This window comes from Panthera tigris, chromosome B4 (genome assembly GCF_018350195.1).
Source record: "Panthera tigris isolate Pti1 chromosome B4, P.tigris_Pti1_mat1.1, whole genome shotgun sequence".
Classification (NCBI taxonomy): Eukaryota; Metazoa; Chordata; class Mammalia; order Carnivora; family Felidae; genus Panthera; species Panthera tigris.
In genome coordinates this window covers 107,345,154-107,369,046 of record NC_056666.1, presented here as the reverse complement: position 1 = coordinate 107,369,046, position 23,893 = coordinate 107,345,154, and the positions used below count along the sequence as shown (strand labels likewise).

Genomic DNA, 23,893 nt, shown 5'->3' with positions numbered 1-23,893 from the left:
AGCAAAAGTGGAGCTGTCCTTCAGTACATGTGTAGTTGTGCTGAAAATGGACTTCTGACGTTTTTTAGGATATCCATTCCAGTTTCCACTGATGAATATATTGCAGAGAGGAAAACTTTAGAGAGTACTATATATAAGCAATAGAAATAAAGTTATAGAACACCATCGCAAGATGACTTAATTCATACTCACTGATCTGTCATAAAACAAAGCAGGGGCTACAATGACTATCTTCCTTGCACTACACACTTTTATTAAAAAGAAGTGTCACACTTAGAGGAACCACTTCTTACATTGCATCTAGGAATTAAATTACACCAGAGATCTTTCTCTCCTCTTTGTTCAAGGCCAAATCTGTTTTTCAAAGGAATGACAAATCCCTTTAGCCATTTATGAGAAATGTACACCAAATTCCCTACAAATTTTGGCTTATTACATCAAGAAGTTCTAAGACTGAATGAACACAGTGTTTAATCAATAACCCAGTTTTCCTCATACACTCTCACTATACCTTTAACCTCCTGTAATAGCTAAAATCATAATTGTAGAAAATTTGCTATTTATATCATGGAAATGTTTTGCAAAGTCAGTTCAAGATCTTTTCTAGCGATCAAAAGAAATTAAAGATTTTTCGAAATAACATTTATATCTTCTGCTAGATGTAATTTCATAATTTAAATAAAATCAGCAGGAGTTTGAATTAAACATTTCATGTCATATTTATAAAATATGAAAGTATAAAACAGGTTAAATGATCTTACTGCATTTATTCCCTATGCTTTTTTTTCCACTTTGGTGTGATCATTCAATTATTTTTCAAACATTAATTGGAACATATTGCAACATTTCATGTTACTGTTTTAAATTTAAATCTTATTTTCAAGGTAAGTTATTGATAGATATTGAGCAGTACATGGTCTCTCAATTATCACATGCAAAACAATCTATAGGTAAAGAATTTTTATTAATGTAAACATGCCAATTTTCCAATTACATTTTATATCAACTTAAACAGCATGCAGAAAATTAAATTAATAAGATGTTTATTTGTCACATAGACTATATAAAGTGTATTTTCAAAAAGTACTTGGAATATTTATGTTTTTTAGAAATAATTTTCTATAAATAATGGTTCATTCATTTACTCATTAAACATCAGTTTTCACTTTGTTTGTATCTTAACATATACACACCATTCAGAAAATAATTTTGGGGAGGGAGAAGCCACTGCTTCCTAAGAGAATGACTGAGGATGAGAAAAAAGCATTTTGAATGGAATGGATTCTAACTATGGTTTTGCACTTTGACAGGCACTGCCTCTGTACTTCTCATCAGATAGTGACCAGCCTAATTTAAGTTCTACATATTTTTTTTTCCCTACTCTGGTGGTCACATTCCAAAGGGAGAGCATGAAGATTTCATTGAAATCTTTTTATTACCTTGCAGATTTAAAAAGAGAAATGAAATCTTTCAGTTTTTGTAATCATAAAGACAGAGAATGAATATATTCAGTTTCTATCACTAAAAAGCAAATACAGAATAAAGGAGAAGCTCTTCTTCCCGGCTGCATTAACATAAGTAGCAGCACAGTGTAAAAAAAAGAAAAAAGAAATCACTTCAGGGAATTGTGAAATGCAGCTGCGCTTACCTGAGCACAGACTCCAGGAGCTGAGAGCCAGAAGTATCATGCATACCAGCTGGATTTTCATTGCTGCCATCATCTTGAGCATTCTAGCAAGCCAAGTCCATAAACGTCACAGATGCTCTGAAAGGGGCTTTCTCTAGCTCTTCCTCTGCCTTCAGCTGACTTTGAAAGTGAACTATGAGAGATGCTTTGGCCATTCCCTATATATACATGTAGAAGGATGATGTCATGATAGTACAGGGATTATCTTTTCAGGATGTGCCCTCCTTCGTCTCTACCCCTCCTCTCCTCTCTCCACTTCCTCCTCCCCTTTTCCTTTGTCCCCCCCACTCTCCTCCCCCACTTCTGAACTTCAAATGAAAGTGACATCTTCCCTAATTGCTCCGGAATTCTGACGCACAGGAGTCATTCTAAAGCAATTCCATATAGAGCATACTGGAAAAAAACTTACAGGATCTCTTTTGCCCCATTTCCTCTCATTCCTGACTCCAAGAAGTTGTTATCTTGATTTTGTGAGGCAAGGGATCTGATATTTCTAATATAAATACAATCTCCAGGATAAATACATGAAATCAGTTATTTTTAAGGCTTGGAAGTGCTTAAGGAGTTGGGGTTCTTTTCTTAAAAGATTTTTTTTTTAATTTTTTTACATTGATTTATTTTTGAGAAACAGAGTGAGACAAAGCGTGAGCAGGGGAGGGGCAGAGAGAGAAGGAGACACAGAATCTGAAGCAGGCTCCAGGCTCTGAGCAAGCGGTTAGCACAGAGCCTGATGCGGGGCTCCAACTCACAAACTGTGAGGTCATGACCTGAGCCGAAGTCGGAAGCTCAACCGACTGAGCCACCCAGGCGCCCCTGGGGTTCTTTTCTGATAACCCACACTTGTGAGCAAATGTTTTGTGATTTAGGGACTAATATAGGTTTTAGATAATGAATGCTAGAAAAAGGGAGAAACTGGAAGATGATCAGAGAATCAGTTAAGATATAGGGATTAAGAAAAAATACAATTAAAAAAGAAAAACTAGGGGCGCCTGGGTAGCTCAGTTGGTTGAGTGTCCAACTCTGGCTCAGGTCATGATCTCACGGCTCCTGAGTTCAAGCCCCGCGTCCGGCTCTGTGCTGACAGCTGGGAGCCTCGAGCCTGCTTCGGATTCTGTGTCTCCCCCTCTCTCTGCCCCTCTCTGGCTCATGCTCTGTCTCTCTCTCTGTCAAAAATAAAAATAAACATTAAAAAAAAACTAGTAGCTCTAAGGAATAGGACATTATTTCCTAACACATTGTAAGTTTTTATTTTAAGTAACTGGGAGAATGACTGAATTGTGTATGTTGAATTTTGGTTAAACGTCTTAGAAAAACAATGTCATGTCTATGAAATCCAACTGTAAATTATTTGTCTGTTAATAGGTGGAAATGCATATTATTATATCACTGATTGATGTTTTCTGATACTTTACTCATTTTTCTGTCTGCATTGCTCTGCCCCTTTTGGATTCATTGGATGCTATATCCTAATCTTCTTATAACCCCTTCTCACTGTTTTTCACCATTGCATATTTTTTTTTCCCTGTTATAAAAGTGAAATTGTACTTTTGGAAAGGAAACAATCCTAAATAACCACCATCTACCAAAGTCAGATTTCTGAGACAGTGTCTTCACATCTTACTTTGTAAGCCACAATGATGCTCATTTCCTAGGTTCTCAGGAAAATAATTGCTCTTTTGAAGTGAAGCTTTATTCTTGCATTAAGTATTTCAAGATACATGGAATGATCTGAAAATGGCATGCTGTTAGGAATGTGAATATTTGAAGGTAAAAGTGTCTGAGACTTGTTCACTTTTTAAATATATCAATCATGTAATAATGATAGACAAAATAATCTGGATTATTCTCTATAGAGAGTTGATTTATATTTTACGGTATATTCTATGATAGTAACTTCTCTATTTTACTTTAAACTTAAGAAAAAGGGTAAATTCCAAACATTTAGTAATTATTTAAAATAGCAGGGAATCATTCATATAATTTAATGTTCAGGAATTTAACAATAGGTGATATTTCTATTACTTTTAGTTTGTTTTATGAACTTAACATAAAACACAATATTGAACATGACTCACTTGAAAAAATTTCAATGAAGGGTAATTAATTGGCAAAGAAATGTGAAATGTATACTTCTAAACATTTGCTTTCCTACCACAAGAGGGCGCAACAGAAATTTAAAAGGTTTTTTTATTTACACTTAATTAGAATTCTGAAGATTATATTTACTTTCTTCTCATTATCTTAGTGATAGAATCCCTTAAAGCCACTTTGATTAAAAAAAATAAAGGAACTTTATATTATTATTCTTTGCGTGATAGTTAAATTAGTTGTTTTATCTGCTTTTGGATTGCCAATACAAAGAATAATCTTTAAAAAATGTGTGATAGCAGCCTACTCGTAAAAAGGAAGTGCGATTCCTATTGTCCTCATGTGATTAATAAATAAAGCTCAAGTGAATGTTGACAAAATATCACTTGAATATAGCTGTAAATGTGAGAATTGTTTTAAATATATAATAAATCTGAAAGAATTGAGGGAAAATGTGTTAACTAACGTCAAATGATCCAAAATCAAATAGACGCTAGAAACTATTTTTCTTCTAAAGGAAAAAAAGATACGTAAATTTTTGTGGTAAAATTATGATATAGATAAACTTTATCTGATCTCTAATTTGTATATTTTAAAAAATCTGTTAATTACCCCCTTCCTTTTTTTTTTTTTTTTTTTTTTTAGCTCTGGTGACTTCAAGCAATAGAAAAGCCAATTAAATGATTTAAGAGAGTAGGCTATGTGTAGATATTTGCCTTTAAAAAATATTATAGAAAGTACCCAAGAGATGCTTTTAAAGCAAGATTTGAGGTGTTTTCCTATAAAAATGGGTAAACTATTTTTACTTTATTTTTTAAAGTTTATTTATTTATTTTGAGAGAGAGTAAGAGAGAGAGAGAGCAGGGGAAGGGCACGGAGAGAGTCCCAAGCAGGCTCTGCACTGTCAGCACAGACCCCAACACAGGGTTCCATCTCACCATGATCTCATGGTGAGTTCATGAACTAGGCCAATATCAAGAGATGGACACTTAACTAACTGAGCCACCTAGGTGCCCTAATTGTTTGTAACTCAAAGGCTTTCTGCCCAAAATCCCGCTAACATTTATTTAGCTCTTAAAATAACTTATGGAGTTTGAACATCACCCTTTGATAGTCTTGATGCGTTGGCCTTCCAGTTTGAGGTCACCACAAGTAGCTAACTCTAAAGGGGTTTGTATATTTACACATCTAAATAAGTTTATCTGGGTACCTGTAGATCACAACATCCCTACCTGTGTAGATTTCAGAGCTTCTAGTGCGAATTAAGTCAGATTGTTATTAGGTAATTACTTAAAACCGTCCACAGAAATGGCTGAAACATTGGCATTTGGAAAGAGTGGTCTGGAACAGACTTATTTTATTTGGAGATGGGAAGGCTCAGAAACAACTTGATGAGTTCTTCTGTTCCAGATGATTTCTTCCTGTAATTGTGGAGGCTTTGTCATCCTCATCAACAGCTTCCTGAGCTCGCTAGGATTTTAATACCTTAATACCTAAAACTTTCCCTGTGGTGTTTCTACCATCTGGAATCTGCCTCCCATCTTCCCTTTGACCTCCGTGTTGTCATTTCTGACACTATCTCTCATTTTTTAAAAGACTGTATTTTATGGCCTTATAAAAGTAAACCTTTCCGAGTTTGAATTCTGACAGTAGTTTCATCTACTACTCTCCCCAGTTTCTACTAAATGCCCATCTCTTTGTGACAAACCATGAAGGAGAAGAGAATTTGCCACCCCAAAATATGTCCCTTTGGCATATTGAGTCTCTTGAAATGGTTATTTTTAAGAAACAGCAGACACAGAAGCTCTGAAAAACATGTAGAAGTTACCTTTTTGTAAGAGATATTTGTGTTAATAAGGAAAATCTCCATTGGTAAGGGTGCCTCCCTCTCTGTACCAGAGAGAGAAAGATGATAAACTCTCTAGAAACTCTTATCAGTGGAGAAGGACTTAAATCTGCACAGCTGCCTTACACTTGTTTATGGTGCTTTTCTTGGTAGTCTTCCATAACTGACTCCTTCATCTGCCTCAACATTGTCTTATATCTTTAGCTGGAGATGGCATTTAAGGTGGTAGGTTGGCCATTTGGGTGAGTTATCTCCCATGGATATCTCACATGTATACAGGAGATAGGCATGTTATTAAACTTCTGTTTGTTTTTCTCCTGTTAATCCGTCTTTTATTACAGGGTTTCTTAGCCAAGAACTTAGAAGTGTAGAGGGAAAATTATTTTTCCTCCTCTATGACTATAAACTTCTAGAAGGATAGGATAGTATTCATCATTGTATTCTTGCAAGGCTTACAGTCTATTCAACATATATTTACTAAATTGAACTGAAATAGTAATTATTTTAAATTTCTCACATATTTTTCCATGTTTCCATTTGTACCATCTCTTTCAGCCACATCTCTACTTTAATTTCAATTTAAAACTCCTTTATTGTCACTAGTCTTAATATTTGATGTGAGCCTTCAACTAAGTCAGTTTTCTCAACTTTTTCTCTAGTCATTCTCCCCCCCCCTCCAGATGGGAACGTCAACTTTCAAAAATTATTTATGAAGAACACCCTGGGATCATGTGCACTCATCAGCTGACTACTTACGATAAGTTGTGGGCTTACTCCATTCCTCTAAATGAGCCTCTGGTTGGAAATGTAACTCTGATTCATCTGAACAAACAATGATGTCAATCTCTTTGTAAACTCAATTGATTTTTCCATTCAATTAAAATCCATTTTCCAGACATACAGTTATGTGCACGCACACACCCACACCCACATATACTATCATACACATGAAATGCATGTAACCCAGACATTGGAGACTTAGGTAAATGTAAACCAAATGCCCAGTTTCTTCATCTATGTGTAACCATGCCTTGCCCATAATCTCTGTAAATTCCAAGCTCATTTCCCTTTGGCTCTTCCTATCTCCACTCTTGCATCTTTATAGGTAATTAACTTGGAAAAACTGATGATGGATTTTGGAGTCAAGCGTATTTTGCAACTTTAACTCCAATTATAACACAAGCTTTGCCTACAATCCACACGTTAATGAGCTGCCATATTTAACTAAGGATGCTCCACATTCTAGTTACTATTGATCATACTTATAATCTTCTCATATCAAAGAAAATATTGAGATGCTTACAAAATCACTACAGCCCATGTGTAATGCTCAAATAATTGTCTTATAAATTTCCATTTAGAGTAAGATCAAAATGAAAACATTACAGAAAAAAAATGTCTCTAGCAACTTTCTTCTTTTGTTTTTCTTAGTTTTACAAACTAGAATGTAATCTAGAGTAAAAACTAGGACGGATTTTTATTCAAAGAAAAATTTTACCTTTTTTTTGAAATGTTACAAAGTCTGAGAAAATTTCTGTAGCACCTGTAATACCCAAAACAGAACAGATGCACTAGAGCTACCATTTGCTAAGAGCAGATTTACTGAAACACTTTTTCTTTCTTTACCTTAAGAAGGTAATAGGTGCTGAATTTGGAACATGATGGTTTATGTTATTAGTACTCCTTGGTCCTATTTTTTCAAATTAGATTCTTTCCCGAGTGATCCTGATAAGAGTCTCACTGCTTTGAACTCTATCTATTCCCTAACAACCTCCCAAATTGCATCCCTGACAACCCAAATCATATTCTCTGTCACATCCTCAGCAGCCCTACTTAGAAGACCATTAAGCAAACCTACCTCCAAAAACAAGTTTAGTTTCCTCCGAACACCTTTCTAAAAATATCCTTCTTCTCTAGTGTTCTCCATTTCGGTTGTTGGAAGCATTATTCACTAGGTTGCACACATCAAAAACTAGAAGCTATTTATAATTTTTTCTCACTCCCTATCATTTCCAAGCTATCAAACCCCCCTGAGGTGTAGGTCCACCACCAGTATGTATTCCGAATCCAAGTGCTTTTCCTCACTCCATTATCACATGCAGGTGTAAGCCGTCAGTGCTCCCCTGAGTTGCCAAAAGAGCCACTAGGATAGTGTTCTCACCGACAGCCTTGATCTATTTCAATGAAGTAACCACACAGTAGCCAGAAATGTGTTTTCTCTCTCTCTCTCTTTTCTTAATGTAAACATATTCTCGTTACCCTCTGCTTAAAATCCTATAAATGTTTCCTACTGTGCTTAGAATAAATTTCTGTCTGTGGTCTGGATCATCTCGAGTGGGCCTCTGTTTCCCTCTCTACTGTCATACCCTAACATTCTTCCCTTCTGTCTGTCCATGTCAAGCACACTGGCCTCTGGCTCCTTCTCAAGCATACCAACCATTCTCCTCAAAGATTTTCAATGAACACTGTAATGTTTAGCAAATATTCATTCCCTGCTTCCTCCTAGAGTGAGTCGAATATTCTTTCCCACTCTCTGACCATGACTTTGGCCATGAGGCTTTCTTTAGTCAATGGCGTGTTAGCAGACAAAAGGAAAACAAAGACTTGAAATGTGTTTGCAGCATAGGGCTTGCCTCGTTGCTCTTTTGCCACTGCCACAAGAAGAACTTTTCTTGGATGGTCCCCAAATGAGGAGAAAAATGAATCAAAGCTGAACTAGCTGTCCTGCAAACCTGCAGTTAAACTGAGCTTCCTGAGCTTAAAGCTGAGTCGCCTTATCTAACTCACATAAAAATGGGATTAAACAATTTGTTTTAAGTAACTGAGTTTTAGGGTGGTTTGCAATGCAGCCTTTTTGTGGTGTTAATTGGCTAATGATACAACCTTCCATTTTAAAACCCATCCCAGTGCTACCCCATTCAATCTCTATAGTCTTTATTTGTCCATTAATATTTTGTCTTTTGGGGGGGCCTGGGCGGCTCAGTCAGTTAATCGTCCGACTTCGGCTCAGGTCACGATCTCGCGGTATGTGGGTTCGAGCCCCGCGTCGGGCTCTGTGCTGACTGCTCAGAGCCTGGAGCCTGTTTCAGATTCTGTGTCTCCCTCTCTCTCTGACCCTCCCCCGTTCACGCTCTGTCTCTCTCTGTCTCAAAAATAAATAAACGTTAAAAAAAAAAAATATTTTGTCTTTTGTAAGTAACAATAATAATCTTTGTGTGTGTGTGTGTTATTTCTTATATTTTCACAACACAAAATAATGATTTTCCCTAGTAGTAACTCATTAAATATTGTTAATTGAATGAATTAAACTAATGCAATTAGTTTGTTAAATGAATGAATAAACTAATGCAACTCTAAGTACCTCTCCCTGATGGTTTTAGGGTAGTGATCTCTCCCTTACCTCTCACAAGGACATATTCATTCTCCAATCTATAAAGAATGAAACCCAGGAAGCAAATTGCTTTTGGAGAGACTCCTAGCCACGTGGTATGAGAGAATGCTTTTCTTCAAGGGAGTCTTGAATATTATTTTAAAGTATAATTGACATTTTGTAAATTACAATTAAAAAAATTGAGAGTATGGTAGTCCTAAAGGCACATATTGTTCTTTCCAGTGTGGTGAGCCAATTTGTGCAGAAAGTGCAGGTAAGGTCAATTAGTTAGAGGCAGAGGTCTAGAGGGAACAAGATAGCCTTCTGAGCCTAGAAATAGCCACCATAACCAATACCCCAGGCTTCAGAGTAATCTAATGATTAAACCTGAAATTTATTTATTGAGAACCTACTCTATGACAGTCACTGTCATCAGGTTAATCTGATTTCATGTAACAGAGCATACTGTGAAAGAAGATGCACAGAGTGATTTTTTTTTTTTTTTTGCCATTGTGTAGGTTAAAAAACAATAGAAAAGGCGGTAGAGAATTTAAATAAGGATAAGAGGATTTATTAAGTAGAGCCTGGATGAGACTAAACAATGCTTTCTATTACAACAGCTAATCTTTCTAATATTAATACTGGATCCAGGTACAAGTTAAAGAATATCTGGTATTAACATGTTGGAGAAAATAATATGCCAATTAAAAGACAAGCTAACACTTTAAACTTTAAAAGTACATTACTAAATTTTACTAAAAATGTCAGATTGTATTGTATTTTCAAATTGATTGTAATTCATCAGTTTAGCCTTTTTTCTCTCCCTTTCTGGGCTTAGATGTGTTTTATGCATATTAAACAAATAAAGAAACTTTTTATGTCAGCGTCCTTTTTCCTGTTATAAGGACTATGTAGAACTTAAGTGGGCTCTACATGCATTGACTTGTTTAAACTGGGGTGGAGAATGAGAAAATATGAACAAAGAATGAGGGAGAAAGCAAAGTTACTTACAGCCCAAGGGGAGTCCAAGTGGGCCTGGGAAGGAGAACATTTCCCACTTTGTACTCTAGGTGGAAGCACTGGTATGTATAGAATAAAAACACCAGAAAAGCACTCTTTGGGGTACTAGAGCATGTTTGAATGCCATCCACACTCATTAAATCAAAGAATGTAGGAAATGAAAAAGGGCTGTTTGGAACAGCTATATTCTACTTTAATTTTACAGGGAAGGAAATACAGACCTAGATACTCTAAGTGGGTTACACATTCCCTCCACCTTCCAACCTTTCATCACATTGGTCACGACTGCTCAGTCTAACCTCACTTCTTATGCTAAGAGAAAGGTTATTCTCCAACATCAGTCAAGCTATTTTGAGAAATTAATTAATCTTCTGTGAATTTCTCTATTATTAGTACAGCATTTCCACAACGAGTTGAGAAACATCCAAAGGGTATTAGTCACTATAACACGTGCTTTCCTTTTGGAAAGTCCTCTCCTGTTGTCCTTTTCTGTATGAAATGTCTTGCTTTTGGCATTATCAGTTTCTGTTGCTAACTTTCAGAAAACACAAATCTGTTAGCTTCTAAATCATGTATTCTCTCTTCATATGATCTTTTGTCTCCCCCTTATGTTATAATATCATCACCTTGTTTGCTATGTCCTCTCTGGCCTTAATGTCAGATAACCATGGTTATAAATCAAGGACCCACACTCAAATGCCTACAGGGACCAGGCAGGTAATATGTCCCACTTAAATCTTGTTTAAGGGAGGGGCGCCTGGGTGGCTCAGTTGGTTGAGCGACCAACTTTGGCTCAGGTCATAATCTCGGGGTCTGTGAGTTCAAGCCCCGCGTTGGGCTCTGTGCTGACAGCTCAGAGCCTGGAGCCTGCTTCAGATTCTGTGTCTGCCCCTCTCCTGCTCATGCTCTGTCTCTCTCTCTCTCGATAATAAATAAACATTAAAAAATTTAAAAAAAATCTTATTTAAGGGAGTTAGCTACTTGCAACTGAGCTTAAATTATTTTTCTTCATATATACATGTAAACATAGACGCAAGTGGCAAATCTTCCAATTTTTCAACATTTCACAGAAATTCAGACTTTTATGGAAATGTCACAATCTTTACATGAAAATATTTAGTTCAATTTTCTTTTCCACAACACTCAGCAAACTCTAGGGGCCAAGGTGGGCCACTCTGGCCTGAATAGTATTCTGAGCGGAAGGCAATTGAGACACTATGAGCTCAGCAGAAACTTTTGCCCCTCCCTTAACCATGTAAAAGAATCTAAATTGGGGGTCTTTCCCAGAACAAGAGTTATTAGCAGAAATAAACTTTGTCTGAGTGACACAACCGTATGGCAAGGCAAACATCTAATTACCAAACATCTGTTCTTCTCATTGCCCTATGCATTGCATTCCTTTCCCGACCCCCTCCCATTCTCCTTAGTTCAAGACGACATCTATACCTCATTTTGCCTGATTGTCTTTGGGATTTCTATACTGTATGAATTCCCTGTATGTACGTTATTAAATTTGATTTTCTCCTGTTAGTCTGTCTCATGTCCATCTGAGTCTTACCCCAGCTACAAGGACCCTTGAAGGAGACAAGAAATCTTTCTCCCTGACAGGACAAGTTGAAATGTCTATGTCTGAATTCAACCTCAAGATCCACCATTTTGCTAGTCTTGGTTTACGTCTTATGCCAATAACTGTTGAGCAGTGTCTTTAAATTTTAACTGTCTGAAACTTTTCCATCATCAGTAAATATAAAAATAATAATTACTGTCTAAAACATGGCAATGTAATTACATACGGGTACCATATATCACAAAGTGTGTATGGACCGAGCATTCAATACGTTAGCTTATGCATCTGATTCTAAGCTAAAAACACTCCTCTCATTTATAATTTCCCCTGTCCTCTAACTTCCTACTTGACATTTACATATGTTAATCTTTTCAGATCATTCTATTATCTGTTCACGAGATCTTACATTAGACTCCATCTCAGAGATTCTTTTTTTTTTAATTTTATTTATTTATTTATTTTTAATGTAAAATCCCCTAGTGTTTTTTTTTTAATATATGAAATTTATTGTCAAATTGGTTTCCATACAACACCCAGTGCTCATCCCAAAAGGTGCCCTCCTCAATACCCATCACCCACCCTCGCCAGATCTTTTAATGGTAATTCGATATATAACTTTTGTTCCTCTGTGGCTTGTTTTTTAATTGAGGTATAATGTACACACAGTGAAAGGCATAGATCTTAAGTGTAAAGGTTAATGAATTTATGCAATTCACAACTCATTAAAGATGAAGATCATCTCTGTCACACCTGAAAATTTTCTCAGTGAATTCCTCTGATACCAAAAGCAAACACTTAGTTTTGCTTATTCTTGATTTTCATGTAAATGCAATCAAACATTGTGTACTTTTTTGTGAGCGTCTACTATTTCTCAGTGTAATGTTTTTCAGACTATGTTATTGCACATATGAACAGTTTGTACCTCTTTATTGCTATTATTCTATTGTAGACATATACTATAATTTGTTTATACATTCTCTATGAGAGGAATATTGCGTTTTTCCAGTTTGGAGTCATTAGAAATAAAACTCTTATGAACACTCACGTTTAAGTATTTTCCTGGACATATATTTTTATTGCTGTTGTATAAAATACTTGGAATGGATGTTCTGAGTTATAGAGTAGGCGTGTGCTTAACTTAAAAATAAATTGCCAGTTTCCCATGTGGTTGTACCATTTTAAAATTCCACCAATAATATCCTTGCTAATATATGGTGTTGCCTTTTTTTTTTTTTAATTTTAGCCATTATGTTGGGTATAAATTGGTGTCTGATTTTAATTTGCTTTTCCTTGATGACTAATGATGTGGAACTCTTTTATGTGCATAGTAAACATTTTTATATTTTCCTTTGGGAAGTATTTTTTCAGGTCTTTACCCATTGTTTAACTAGATTGCTTGTCTTTTTTATTGCTACGTTATATGGTTTGTTTTTTTTTTTTTGAGCATATATAGGTATTGCAAATACTTTATTCTAGTTTGCAACTTGGTTATTTTTATAAGAATGTCTTTCAATAAACAAAAGTGTGAAGGTTTGATGAAATCTAATGCCATACTCTATTGATTACTGTGGCTTTACAGTAGCTTTGAAATCAACAAGTATGAATTCCTCAACTTTGTCTTCTGCCAAATCATTTTTGCTACTTTAGGTTCTGTGCTTTCCCATCAATTTTAAAATTGGGTTTTGTTTAAATCTTAAAACCTTGTTTTGATCAGGTTTGATGCAAATCTAGAGACCAAATTGAGGATGATAGATATGTTTGAAATATTGAGTCTTCCACATGGCATATTCTCCATTTATTTGGGTCTTTTTATTTATTTGGGGGGGTCTTTTTAAATTTAACTTCTCTCAGTAATGTTTTGCAGTTTTCAGACTAGTGGCCTGTTTTGTTAAATTTTATCTTCTAATTGTTAATTGTTAGCATATAGACTCCAGATAGATATTTGTATTTTGTCATTGTGTCCCGCAATCATGCTAAATTCACTTATTAGATCTACTAGCTTTTTTGTATATTTCTTAAGTTTTTCTTAAACAATCATAGTATCTATCATTAAAGTAATCTTTATGTGTTCCTTCTAAACTTTAAGTCATTTGCTTCTTTGTGTTCTTTTTCTCCCAGATTGAATTTGCTAGAATCTCTAGTACAATGTTGAGCAACAGTGGCAAGAGCAGAATTACTTAACCTATTCTTGATATCAAGTGAGAGGAGTTCAATATTTCACAATTAACTTTTATGCTAATTGCAGGTTTTTCCTTATTCTTCTAATTTGCTGAGAGTTTTTATCATTAATGGGTATTTAATTTTGTCAAGCACTTTTTTCACATCTATTAAGAGATCATATGGATTTTGTTCATTCTGTTAATGTAATGAATTATATGTACTGATTTTTTAAAAATAATAAATCAACATTTTGTTACTGAGATAAACCTTCCTATGTCTTCTCATTATATTTTTACATATTATTGAATATAATTTCCTTGTACTTTTTAAAGGATTTTTCCATGTTTTTTCATGAGAGATAGTGGTCTGTAGTTTGTTTGTTTTCTTGGAATATATTTGACTAATTTTAGTATTAAGGTTTTTCAGGCCTTATAAAATGAGGTGGGAAATTATTTTTGTTCTTCTATATTCTGATAAGTTTGTATAAGGTTGTGTTCTTGTTTTATCATTCGTTAGACTCTACCAGTAAAAATACTTTGGTCTGGTGGAATTTTGAATTTTTAAAAAACAAATCTAGTCTTATTCATATGTTCTATTTATCTTATCTAATCTATCCTTTAGCTAAAACTAATCATGGGAGATAACAGAAAGGTCATCTGGTGCTTATTTTAAGTCCTTTCATGTGAGTTTGCAAGAGGCTGAAGGAGTACCACAGATTATTTAAGACATGGATAATCAACAGTTTAAATGAACATAAATATTAAGACTAACACATCTCAATAATTGTCTTCCATCATGATCACGCTAAGAAATTGTCTGCAAATTCTGACAATATTTGTCAATATTAGTTTGATGACAATACTAGTTTAAGATGTTGCTTCAGTAAGTATATCTCTGTTTTTAAATGCATATATAGAACCCAGCTGGATTATTCTGGTTCTGGTGATTAATGTTTTTCAATGAATTTTACTGAATTATCTAAATTATCAAGCATTCATAGATATCTGCTCATATTTCTTTATTATCTCCTATTGACTGGAGGATGTATAGCAACATTCTCTTCTTCATTGTTGACATTGTTTGTGTTTTTCTTTTCTTTATTTTTTTGATCAATTTTGTTAGAAAATTTTTAGTGTTATTTATCTTTTCAATGGTCAACTTTTGGCTATGTTATTTTTTTCCATTATTTGTTCTTTATTTTACTGATTTTCAGTCTTATTATTATTTTCTATTTACTTTTGGCTTGGATTATTCCTTTTCTGTTTCTTTTTTTTTTTTTCTTTAATGTTAGGCTTAGAATATTGAGTTCAAGACTTTTTTCTTTTGTAATATAAACACTTAAATCTATAAATTTCCATCAAATCATGGTTTTAGTTATTTTTCCACTAATTTTGATAATTTGTATCCTACCATTCATTTAAAAATATTTTCTAGTTTTCTTGTGAACTTTAATTTGATATAGAGTGCTGGATCCCATCTGCAGAGCTTCTGAGTCAGTAGATAGGGCTGGAGCAGAGATTGAGCATTTCTAACACGTTTTCATATGATGCTGACACTGCTGTTCTGAGGACCAGACTTGAGACACCACTGCTTTCAGGCACCGTTCTTATTCTTAAAGTGTGACCTCCAGTGATTTGGAAATCAAATTTCTCCCAACACCTGGCTAATTCTAGAATCTCTGTTCTTTCCTCATCCTTCCAACAATTATTCTGTGGTGGGCCTGTGGAGTCAAGCCTTGTACCATTGTTTTGTGTTTAGCCAAATGTCTGAAATATGCAGATTTCTGAAACTCTTTCTCTATGCAACTCTCTCACTTCTGCTAACGTGTGCCACAGAGTCCCAGAAGCCTCAGCAGTTCCAAAATGGGACCACTGTTTGTTTTGTCCAGCGAGGCTACTGTCTTCCTTTTGGGCCCTTCTTCCTGGTGCTGTGGTTTGAGAAGTGCTCAGAGGAAAAACCAGGGCGAACAAGGGACTCAGCTCACCAGTTATCCATCCTTCAGGAAGTATAGTCAGATACTGTGCTTTTCCTAAAGCCTCCTAAGAGTTCTTTTCTATATTTAATCCTATTTTGCTGATTTTTTATGTCAGGACAATAAACCTGATGTCCATGACTCTGCTGTGGCCAGAACTGGCAGTGTGTGTGTGTACACACACACACACACACACACACACACACACACATCATTATTGCAATTCTTCATCCTCAACCCAGTGAAAGATATTACCTCAAAAAGCTAGTTCCTTTTCCTTTCTCCTGTTCTCATCTTCCACTCTTCAGTGCCTGCTCCAATTACAAAACACAGCAAAATACTTAATATTTGGAACTCAGTTAAATGGGACCATCAATGAAATACCTCGCTAAGTAACATGTTGACCAAAACTAGATAAATGTAAACAGCAAACAAACTGATATAAAGAATCTGTTTTTCAAGTAATCATTCAGTTTTAGTTAATACATTCAATTTATATTTATTGACAATTTACTTTTTGTCAAGCACTGAGCTAAAGATTGGAGATTAAACAGTGAATAAAAGAGCGATGGTTCTTTTACACTGTTTGCAAAGAGAAAATCTGAAATAAAAATCTACTGATGAAAAAAAGAATATTCTAACTGCCCTAGATGCCAATAGTTCGGTTTGGTTGGCATCTATCTTGGTGAGTTTGCCATGGTTTAGGGTCCAGAGAACTGGATCATGTCTTAGTTCCAGATATAATAAAATTCTAGGCAACTAATTCATAATAACTGAACTCACCAGATAATAAAGTACTTTAATTAGAATAGCAATTCTTAAATTATTCTAAGGTCTCTAACTACCATAGTGTTTGCTCTCACATGCTCAAGCCAAGGATTCTTTCACTGCACACCACGTCTATTATAATCAGGAACTGTTCTGTGAGAATGAAATCAGCACAAAGACCATTCAATGATAAGAATGGTTTCTGGCACCAGGCTCTGGTAATCTAATATTTCATCCTTAAAGGAATAATAGCCAATATTTATGAAGTCATTACTTTCTCACAGCATTTTGATGTATACATATCACAATAATCCTCGTTTTTCACACAGAGACACTGAGGCACAGAGAGCTTTAATAACTAGTAAATGGTAGCAGGATGCAAATATATGGAGTCTGGCTCAAAAACCCAAACACTCAGTCTCTCAGCTATATTTTTATACAGAGTCTACTATAGCAAGATCTGATGTATTGATTTTGGGGATGGGCGGTACTTGTATTGACATTGCTTGGGCAAGTCATTTCTTTCTACTTTTCTACATTTCAGTAGCTGGCTAATGTCTCTTTGATTAAGTCCTTATTTCTTTATATATAATAATGAATTTAATTTTCTTTCAGTGAAGTTTGTCAGGTGGCCTTGAATAGCTCTCCTTAATCGATTATTGTTAATTTATAGTAAGATCTCAACCTGGAATACTCCGGTTGGTCTCTGCATTCAGTAATATTGTATTTGGCTTTAGAATCTTTAAAATAATAATTTTGGCCATGCATTTAATATGGTAACATGGCATATTAAAAAAAAAATTTAATGTTTATTTTTGAGCTTGAGACAGAGAGACAGAGCACGAGCTGGGAAGAGGCAGAGAGAGAGGGAGATACAGAATCCAAAGCAGGCTCCAGGCTCTGAGCTGTCAGCACAGAGACTGACACAGGGCTCAAACCTACGAACCGTAAGATCATGACCAGAACGGGAGCTGGATGCTTAACTGACTGAGCCATCCAGGCGCCCCGTAAGATGTCTTATTTTTTAAAATTTCAGTGGATATTCTTTCCTGCTTTGTTGAAGATTAATTGACCGTATAGTTGTGGTTTCATTTCTGGGTTTTCTATTCTATTGATCTAAGTATCTATTCTTGTGCTAGTACCATATTCTTTTGATCACTACTACTTTGTAATATAACTTGAAGTCCAGAATTATGATGCCTCCAGCTTTGCTTTGCTTTTCCAAGGTTGTTTCGGCTATTTGAGGTCTTTTGTGTTTCCATACAAATTTTAGGATTGTTTGTTCTAGCTCTGTGAAAAATGCTGGTGGTACTTTGATAAGGATTGCATTAAATGTGTAGATTGCTTTGGGTAGTATCGACATTTTACCAATATTTGTTCTTCCAGTCCGTGAGCATGGAATGTTTTTCCATTTCTTTGTGTTATCTTCTTTTTTTTTTTTATTTAAAATTTTTTTTTAACGTTTATTTATTTTTGAGACAGAGAGAGACAGAGCATGAACAGGGGAAGGGTAGAGAGAGAGGGAGACACAGATCTGAAACAGGCTCCAGGCTCTGAGAGGTCAGCACAGAGCCCTAGGCGGGGCTCGAACTCCTGGACCGTGAGATCATGACCTGCGCCGAAGTCGGACGTTTAACCGACTGAGCCACCCAGGCGCCCCCCAAGAAACAGACTCTTAACTGTAGAGAACAAACTGATGGTTACCAGAGGGGAGGTGAGTAGGGGGGTGGGTTAAATGGGTGATGGGGGTTAAGGAGTGCACTTGTGATGAGCACCGGGTGTTGTATGGAAGTGTTGAATCACCATATTATACGCCAAAATGAATATTACATGTATGTTAACTAACTGGAATTTAAATAAAAACTTTTTTTAAAAATCGAGATTTTCATGAATTCTCTTGAAAAAAAATAAAAAATATATAGAAATAATGGACCCACATTCTGCATAGTGATGATCCACTAGAGCTATCCAGGCCACTATATTCATTAGTATCACGTGCTTAACAACCTCAGGCATTGTCCTTAGCAATCCTTGATATATAGGGTAACTGGAAGGAAAGTGATTACTGCTATCATTTCTTCAAATTGTATATACATATAACTTTTTATTTTTAATATTCACGGAGTTATCTGTAATTGGGGTGACATTTATTTAAACATTCTCCTACACTTACATGAAAATCTATAAGATCTAAGTCACTAGATTGGGGTAGCAGTGGAACGACATCTCAATATATCTCCTATTAATCATTTGAGTAAATGCCTATATTCATCATGAAATCTAATATCAGCTACTTTTCCTTCACTTCCCTCCTCTTCATCTATAAAAACAAAGCAGACCTGCTAATAGAATACTGGGAAGGGAATTTTGAAAACGTGAATAGCTTACTTGTAGCTCTTTTTACCTGCCCGTGTTGCTCTTGCTCTCGCAAAGTTTTGGCCTCAAAGACTGGATCCACAAAGTCAGATCTGTGCCCACTGCAAACAAGCTCAGATCCCTGAAAATGTAGAAAAGGCAACTTTGAGAATCATACATTTCTTCCTAACCTACACTAAAAAACTTAGCTAGAATTCGAAAAGCTATGGCAGCTGTGTCTAACTTTTCCAGGAGTCTTCCCTTACAAGGCTGCATAGAGTACTCTAGTGAGGAGGATACAACCTGCAAACTTCCTGACAGTTGAATTTGAATCACTCTTAGCAACTCTCGTACCCTTTCAGTCCAGAATGGCACTTTTATTCATTGAGAAAGTCTATAACATTGAGTCTCAAAAAGAAGGTGTGAACCAAGAACCCTGAACAGCCCAGGAGGCTCCCAGATCCAGATGCCAACTCATCCACCTCTTCTCCCAGAATACTATTTGACATTACAGGAAGTAACAGGAAGTAGCTTTTCCTTCTTTTTCCCAAAGGGGAAAAGATACTGTGATGTTCTTCCTAAAGGAAACTTAGTCCAAGTTCATATGCTTCATGTTATTGTTATATTAGTCTGGTTGAACTGTCATAACAAAATATCACAGACTGGGTGGTTCAAGCAACAGAAATTCATTTTCTCAAGGTTCTGGAGGCTAGAAGTCCATAATCAATGTTACAGAAAATTCAGTTCTGGTGAGGACTCTCATCCTGGCTTGTAAACTCCCACCTTCTCTCTGTGTCCATATAACCCTTTCCTGTGTGTGCTTGCAGTGAGAGAGAGCTCTGTGTCCCTTTCTCTTCTTATAAGGATACTAGCCCTATGGGATTAAGGCCCCACCCTTATGACTTCATGTAACCTCATTTAGATAATTCCTTAATGCCCTATGTTTGATTAAGTCACATTGGGGATCAGAGCTTCAACATATTAATTTTGGGGGGACACGGTACAATTGGTATTAGTGTTTTGACACATATGAAGCTAATATGCTCTCCATATCAGAGGAAAGGCGGCTGCTGGTATAGTGAATTAAACTTGCACTCACGCAACCTTTAATAAGTTTAAAAATAAAACATTCCTAAATCTAATTAATACATATTTTATTAAGTATCAATTAAGAAAAAAAATCCGAAGGCGAGGCGAGTAATTGTATTATAATTTTAAACCATTATTGTTGTCAAATCTATAAAATAGCAATACTAATACTTCCTTCTCAGACTTACTAAAATTTCTCTCAACTATCCTTAATAGATTTAATTGCTTCCCTCCCATGTCACCACTGTACTTTCTGAATAGCTCAATTCAAGCAATGATCCTTTATATTGTAATTGTTTTTCCTGTTCTAGTCAAGCTTTTTAAAAGCCGGAACTGCGCCTTCCCATCTTTGAATAGTAGGTTTTCTTCCAATACTCTAGTCATCCAATAAATATTTATTATATCAAATAATTAATTAGCTTCAAGTCAATGTGTTTTTTAAAACATGAACAATACATGGTAAGAAGTAATGAGTGGTAAATTTAAGATTATGTTTGGATCTTTTCAACAGTAATAATTTAACTATTTTTAACCTTTGTTAAAAACCATTAACATCTAAGGGTGACTGGGTGGCTCAGTTGGTTGAGTGTTGGCCCTTGATTTCAGCTCAGGTCGTGATCTCAGGGTTTCTGAGATGGACCCCCACATCGGGCTTGCTCAGAGCTGACAGTATGAAGCCTGCTGGGATTCTCTCTCTCCCTCTCTCTCTGCCCCTCTCCCACTAGTGTGCACTCTCTCTCTCTCTCTCCCTGTCTCTCTGCCCCTCTCCCACTAGTGTGCACTCTCTCTCTCTCTCTCCCTCTCTCTCTGCCCCCTCCCACTAGCGTGTGTGCTCTCTCTCTCTCTCAAAATAAACAAACATTTAAAAAATCATTAGCATCTGTTATTACACAATATTCACTTCAAATTACCACAAATTAATTTTAATCTCTCACATGATGCATATCAAAGGGGAAAACCAGATATAAGATTTTTATTTTGGAATTAATAATATTTGAAGTAAACCCCATGGTCTTAAACCAACAAATGATTATTCTTCGTAACATATTTAAGTGCTCTATATTGAAGAATATTTAAATTATTTCCCCTGTAAAAATGCTTACTCATCTTTAATATTTACTGATGCTATCTATAACCTAGTCAGACCTGAAGACTGATCACCAACTTTAATTCCTTACAAGTAATAATTCTAGCATTTTCGTGTGTGAATAGTTGAAGAGGTAAGAAAAGAAAATTAGTGATCCTAATTCTGTATAGGAACAATCCATTCTAACATAATAATCTTAAACTGAATCATACAAACTCAAGGTGGCAGGAACTGCAGGAGATCGAGCTAACCTTTATTGGTCAAGTACTATGTACTTGGTCAAGTGTTAAGTGTACTATGTATGCAACCTATTGCAATTTTCACAACAATAATATTAGGTGTGGATTCTATCCATTTGAGGTTAGTTAGGAAAATAAGGTTCAGAGAGTTGAAATAACTCAATGCCCCAATATCACAGAGCCACTAAATAACAGAAGCCAAATTCAAATTCAGATATGTCTGATTCCAGGACTCATGATCTAAGTCAGTAGGAATGACATCATATGGCAGTAGTTCATTCTCTTAGTACATTCCTTTCCTGAGGGAAGGGAATATTAACTAGAAGTTGTCTACTATCAAGTTCTGAGCACCCATTGTTATATTTTTAAATTTACATCAATCATATAATCAGACATATCCAATAGCTTTGCCTTTATTCAGCCTCTCTCCTTTGGAAGTATGTACCACGGTCCTGAATTGTTTTATCCTCACTTAGTTCATACATACAAGATGTGTCTTTTGTCATTGTAATCTTCCAGATAACAATATATTGCAAAACTACCAAATGTCAAACTGTGCATGATTTAATTATTCTCAGCTCCATATCCTTCTGTGTTTCCTCCTGTGCCAACAGGGTTAGAAGTCCACAAACTGTATTTCAGAGACACTTTGCCAAACTAAAGGATTAAGTGACAACTTACCCTTAAATTCTAACATTGAGAAATATTAGCAGAGGTTTGAAAAGCAGGAGGAGCCAAGAACCATGCAAATATTGGCCCTTCTCTGTTGGAGTACCTACTTCAGGGCTTTTGAAAACAGCAGACTTTCTAACAGGAATGGAAGGTCAAAGAAGTTTCTCTAGCGCCTAAGAAGTCATTGCTGGCTCATGGGTTCCAGCACAAATATGCCAGCAGCTTCTTGGTATTCTGCTTCTGTTTCTCCATTCTTTACAACACCTTCGTAACCAATTCTCTGAATCAACCTTTGCTTGGCCTTAATACTTAAAGTAGTTTAATATCTTAAACTAGTAGTTTAATATCTTAACTAATATTTTAACTTAATATCTCAACTGGAAACATGATAATACCTTTTCTTTCCCTATCTATCCCATATTTGTTAAAGGAGAGTTATGAATTCTAAAATCATTAGTCTTTGACACATTAAAATTTAATGAACAAATATCTAGTTTGTTTGCACATCATATATCTTTATAAGACTTACTGTTTTTTTTAATTGTACTAATGTTTCATGAATTCATGAAAATTCTTATCAATGGATTACAACTATTTCCTTTCTTTGTAAAACTGGAAATAGAGGATATTTAGCCCTGTGAAATTCACACCCATGTTATTTAAATACTTGCAAAGAGACTGAGTATATACAGTTATATAATTTAAAAAGAACACTGAGAATTGTCTTTCAAGCCTACTACTGTGTGAAGTGTGAAGTTTGGATATTCATTTATTCTCTTCTGAACTCAAAAACCTTTCCCTTAGTAGAAAAATGAGTCCTGGCATGGATGAATTGTAAGGTCTGCTTACAAAAATCCCTAGATTTTTATCTTGTTCTGTTTTATATGTTAACTGAAAACCTGTATCTGAGTTACTGACATAGTCCACAAGTTCTATTCTTGGTTCTACTCTATGCTAACACATGTTCATGAGCAAGAGCATTTTTTCTGAGGTTCAAATTCTTCATTTATATAATGAGAGATTTGAAACAGAGTTGATTTGTTTCTTACCTACCCTAAAATCATCTTTGATTCCAGTTTAACTGTTCTTTGTTTTGAGCAATAGTGAAATCAGTTTATCCCATGGCTCAAACCTTGGTTTACTTATTTATACAATTGAAATAATATGTTCTTTTTACTGAGCAGATTATAATTATGAGATGTCAGGCATAAAAGTGATTTGTGCAAAGCACTACAACAGGATATAATGATTCTATTATTTTGTGTAGTAAGTGAATGTATATTTGAGGGTGTTCATACGTTGACATGCACCTATCTAATTTTATTAAAGTATCTGTGTTTCACAACACTTTGAACACTTTGAAGTTGAGCAATTTCCAGTAGCAACCACCCTTATACAGATTTGTCACTTTATCTCATTAGAGTTAATAAAAGCCAAGGCTAGTAAGTGAAGAAATTTGGCTTTTTATTTAGGACACAGGTATCTGGACAACACCCAACTAGTCAGCTATTCAAATACTGTTTAATTAATTAAAAGGTTGGAGCTGCCTATTGAGGCTGGATGACTAATTAGACGCATTATTATATAAGTCCTACAAAAGCTTAGAAGTGCCATTCTAAACTTTTCTGGAGAAGCAAAGGAATATAGAACTCAAGGGATGAAATGGAATCTCTGCTTCTGGGCTTTTCCTAAACTACACAAGATACTTATTTCTAATCTTTTAGATAGGTTATTTCACAACCCATAACACCAACTCCATTAATCAAAACATTCTGTGAGAAAAGTCACATCCATTCCAATTTTTAAACATGATTTCTATTATCAGGAACAACTAAGACAGGAGGGAAATTCAGAAGATGGATACTCATTGGAGCCATCACAATTATATTAATAATAATGGCTCTGGAGTTCAGTTTAGCTACTTATTCTCTGCTAACTTTTGGGGGTGGTTTTCTACCTTCCACTATAAACAA

At 35.4% G+C, this 23,893-nt stretch overlaps 1 protein-coding gene across 1 annotated transcript in view; it reads right to left on the bottom strand.

The window, feature by feature from the left end:
- NTS (neurotensin) overlaps positions 1 to 23,893 on the bottom strand; it is a 43,413-nt gene that overhangs the window by 9,797 nt on the left and 9,723 nt on the right. The window contains exons 2-4 of the mRNA XM_007085598.3: positions 18,883 to 18,975; positions 15,966 to 16,021; positions 1,649 to 1,845 (exon numbers count right to left, since the gene is read on the bottom strand). Coding sequence (XP_007085660.1) covers positions 1,649 to 1,730 — 82 coding nt within the window. The 5' untranslated portion in view covers positions 1,731 to 1,845; positions 15,966 to 16,021; positions 18,883 to 18,975. The remainder of the gene's footprint in view (positions 1 to 1,648; positions 1,846 to 15,965; positions 16,022 to 18,882; positions 18,976 to 23,893) is intronic.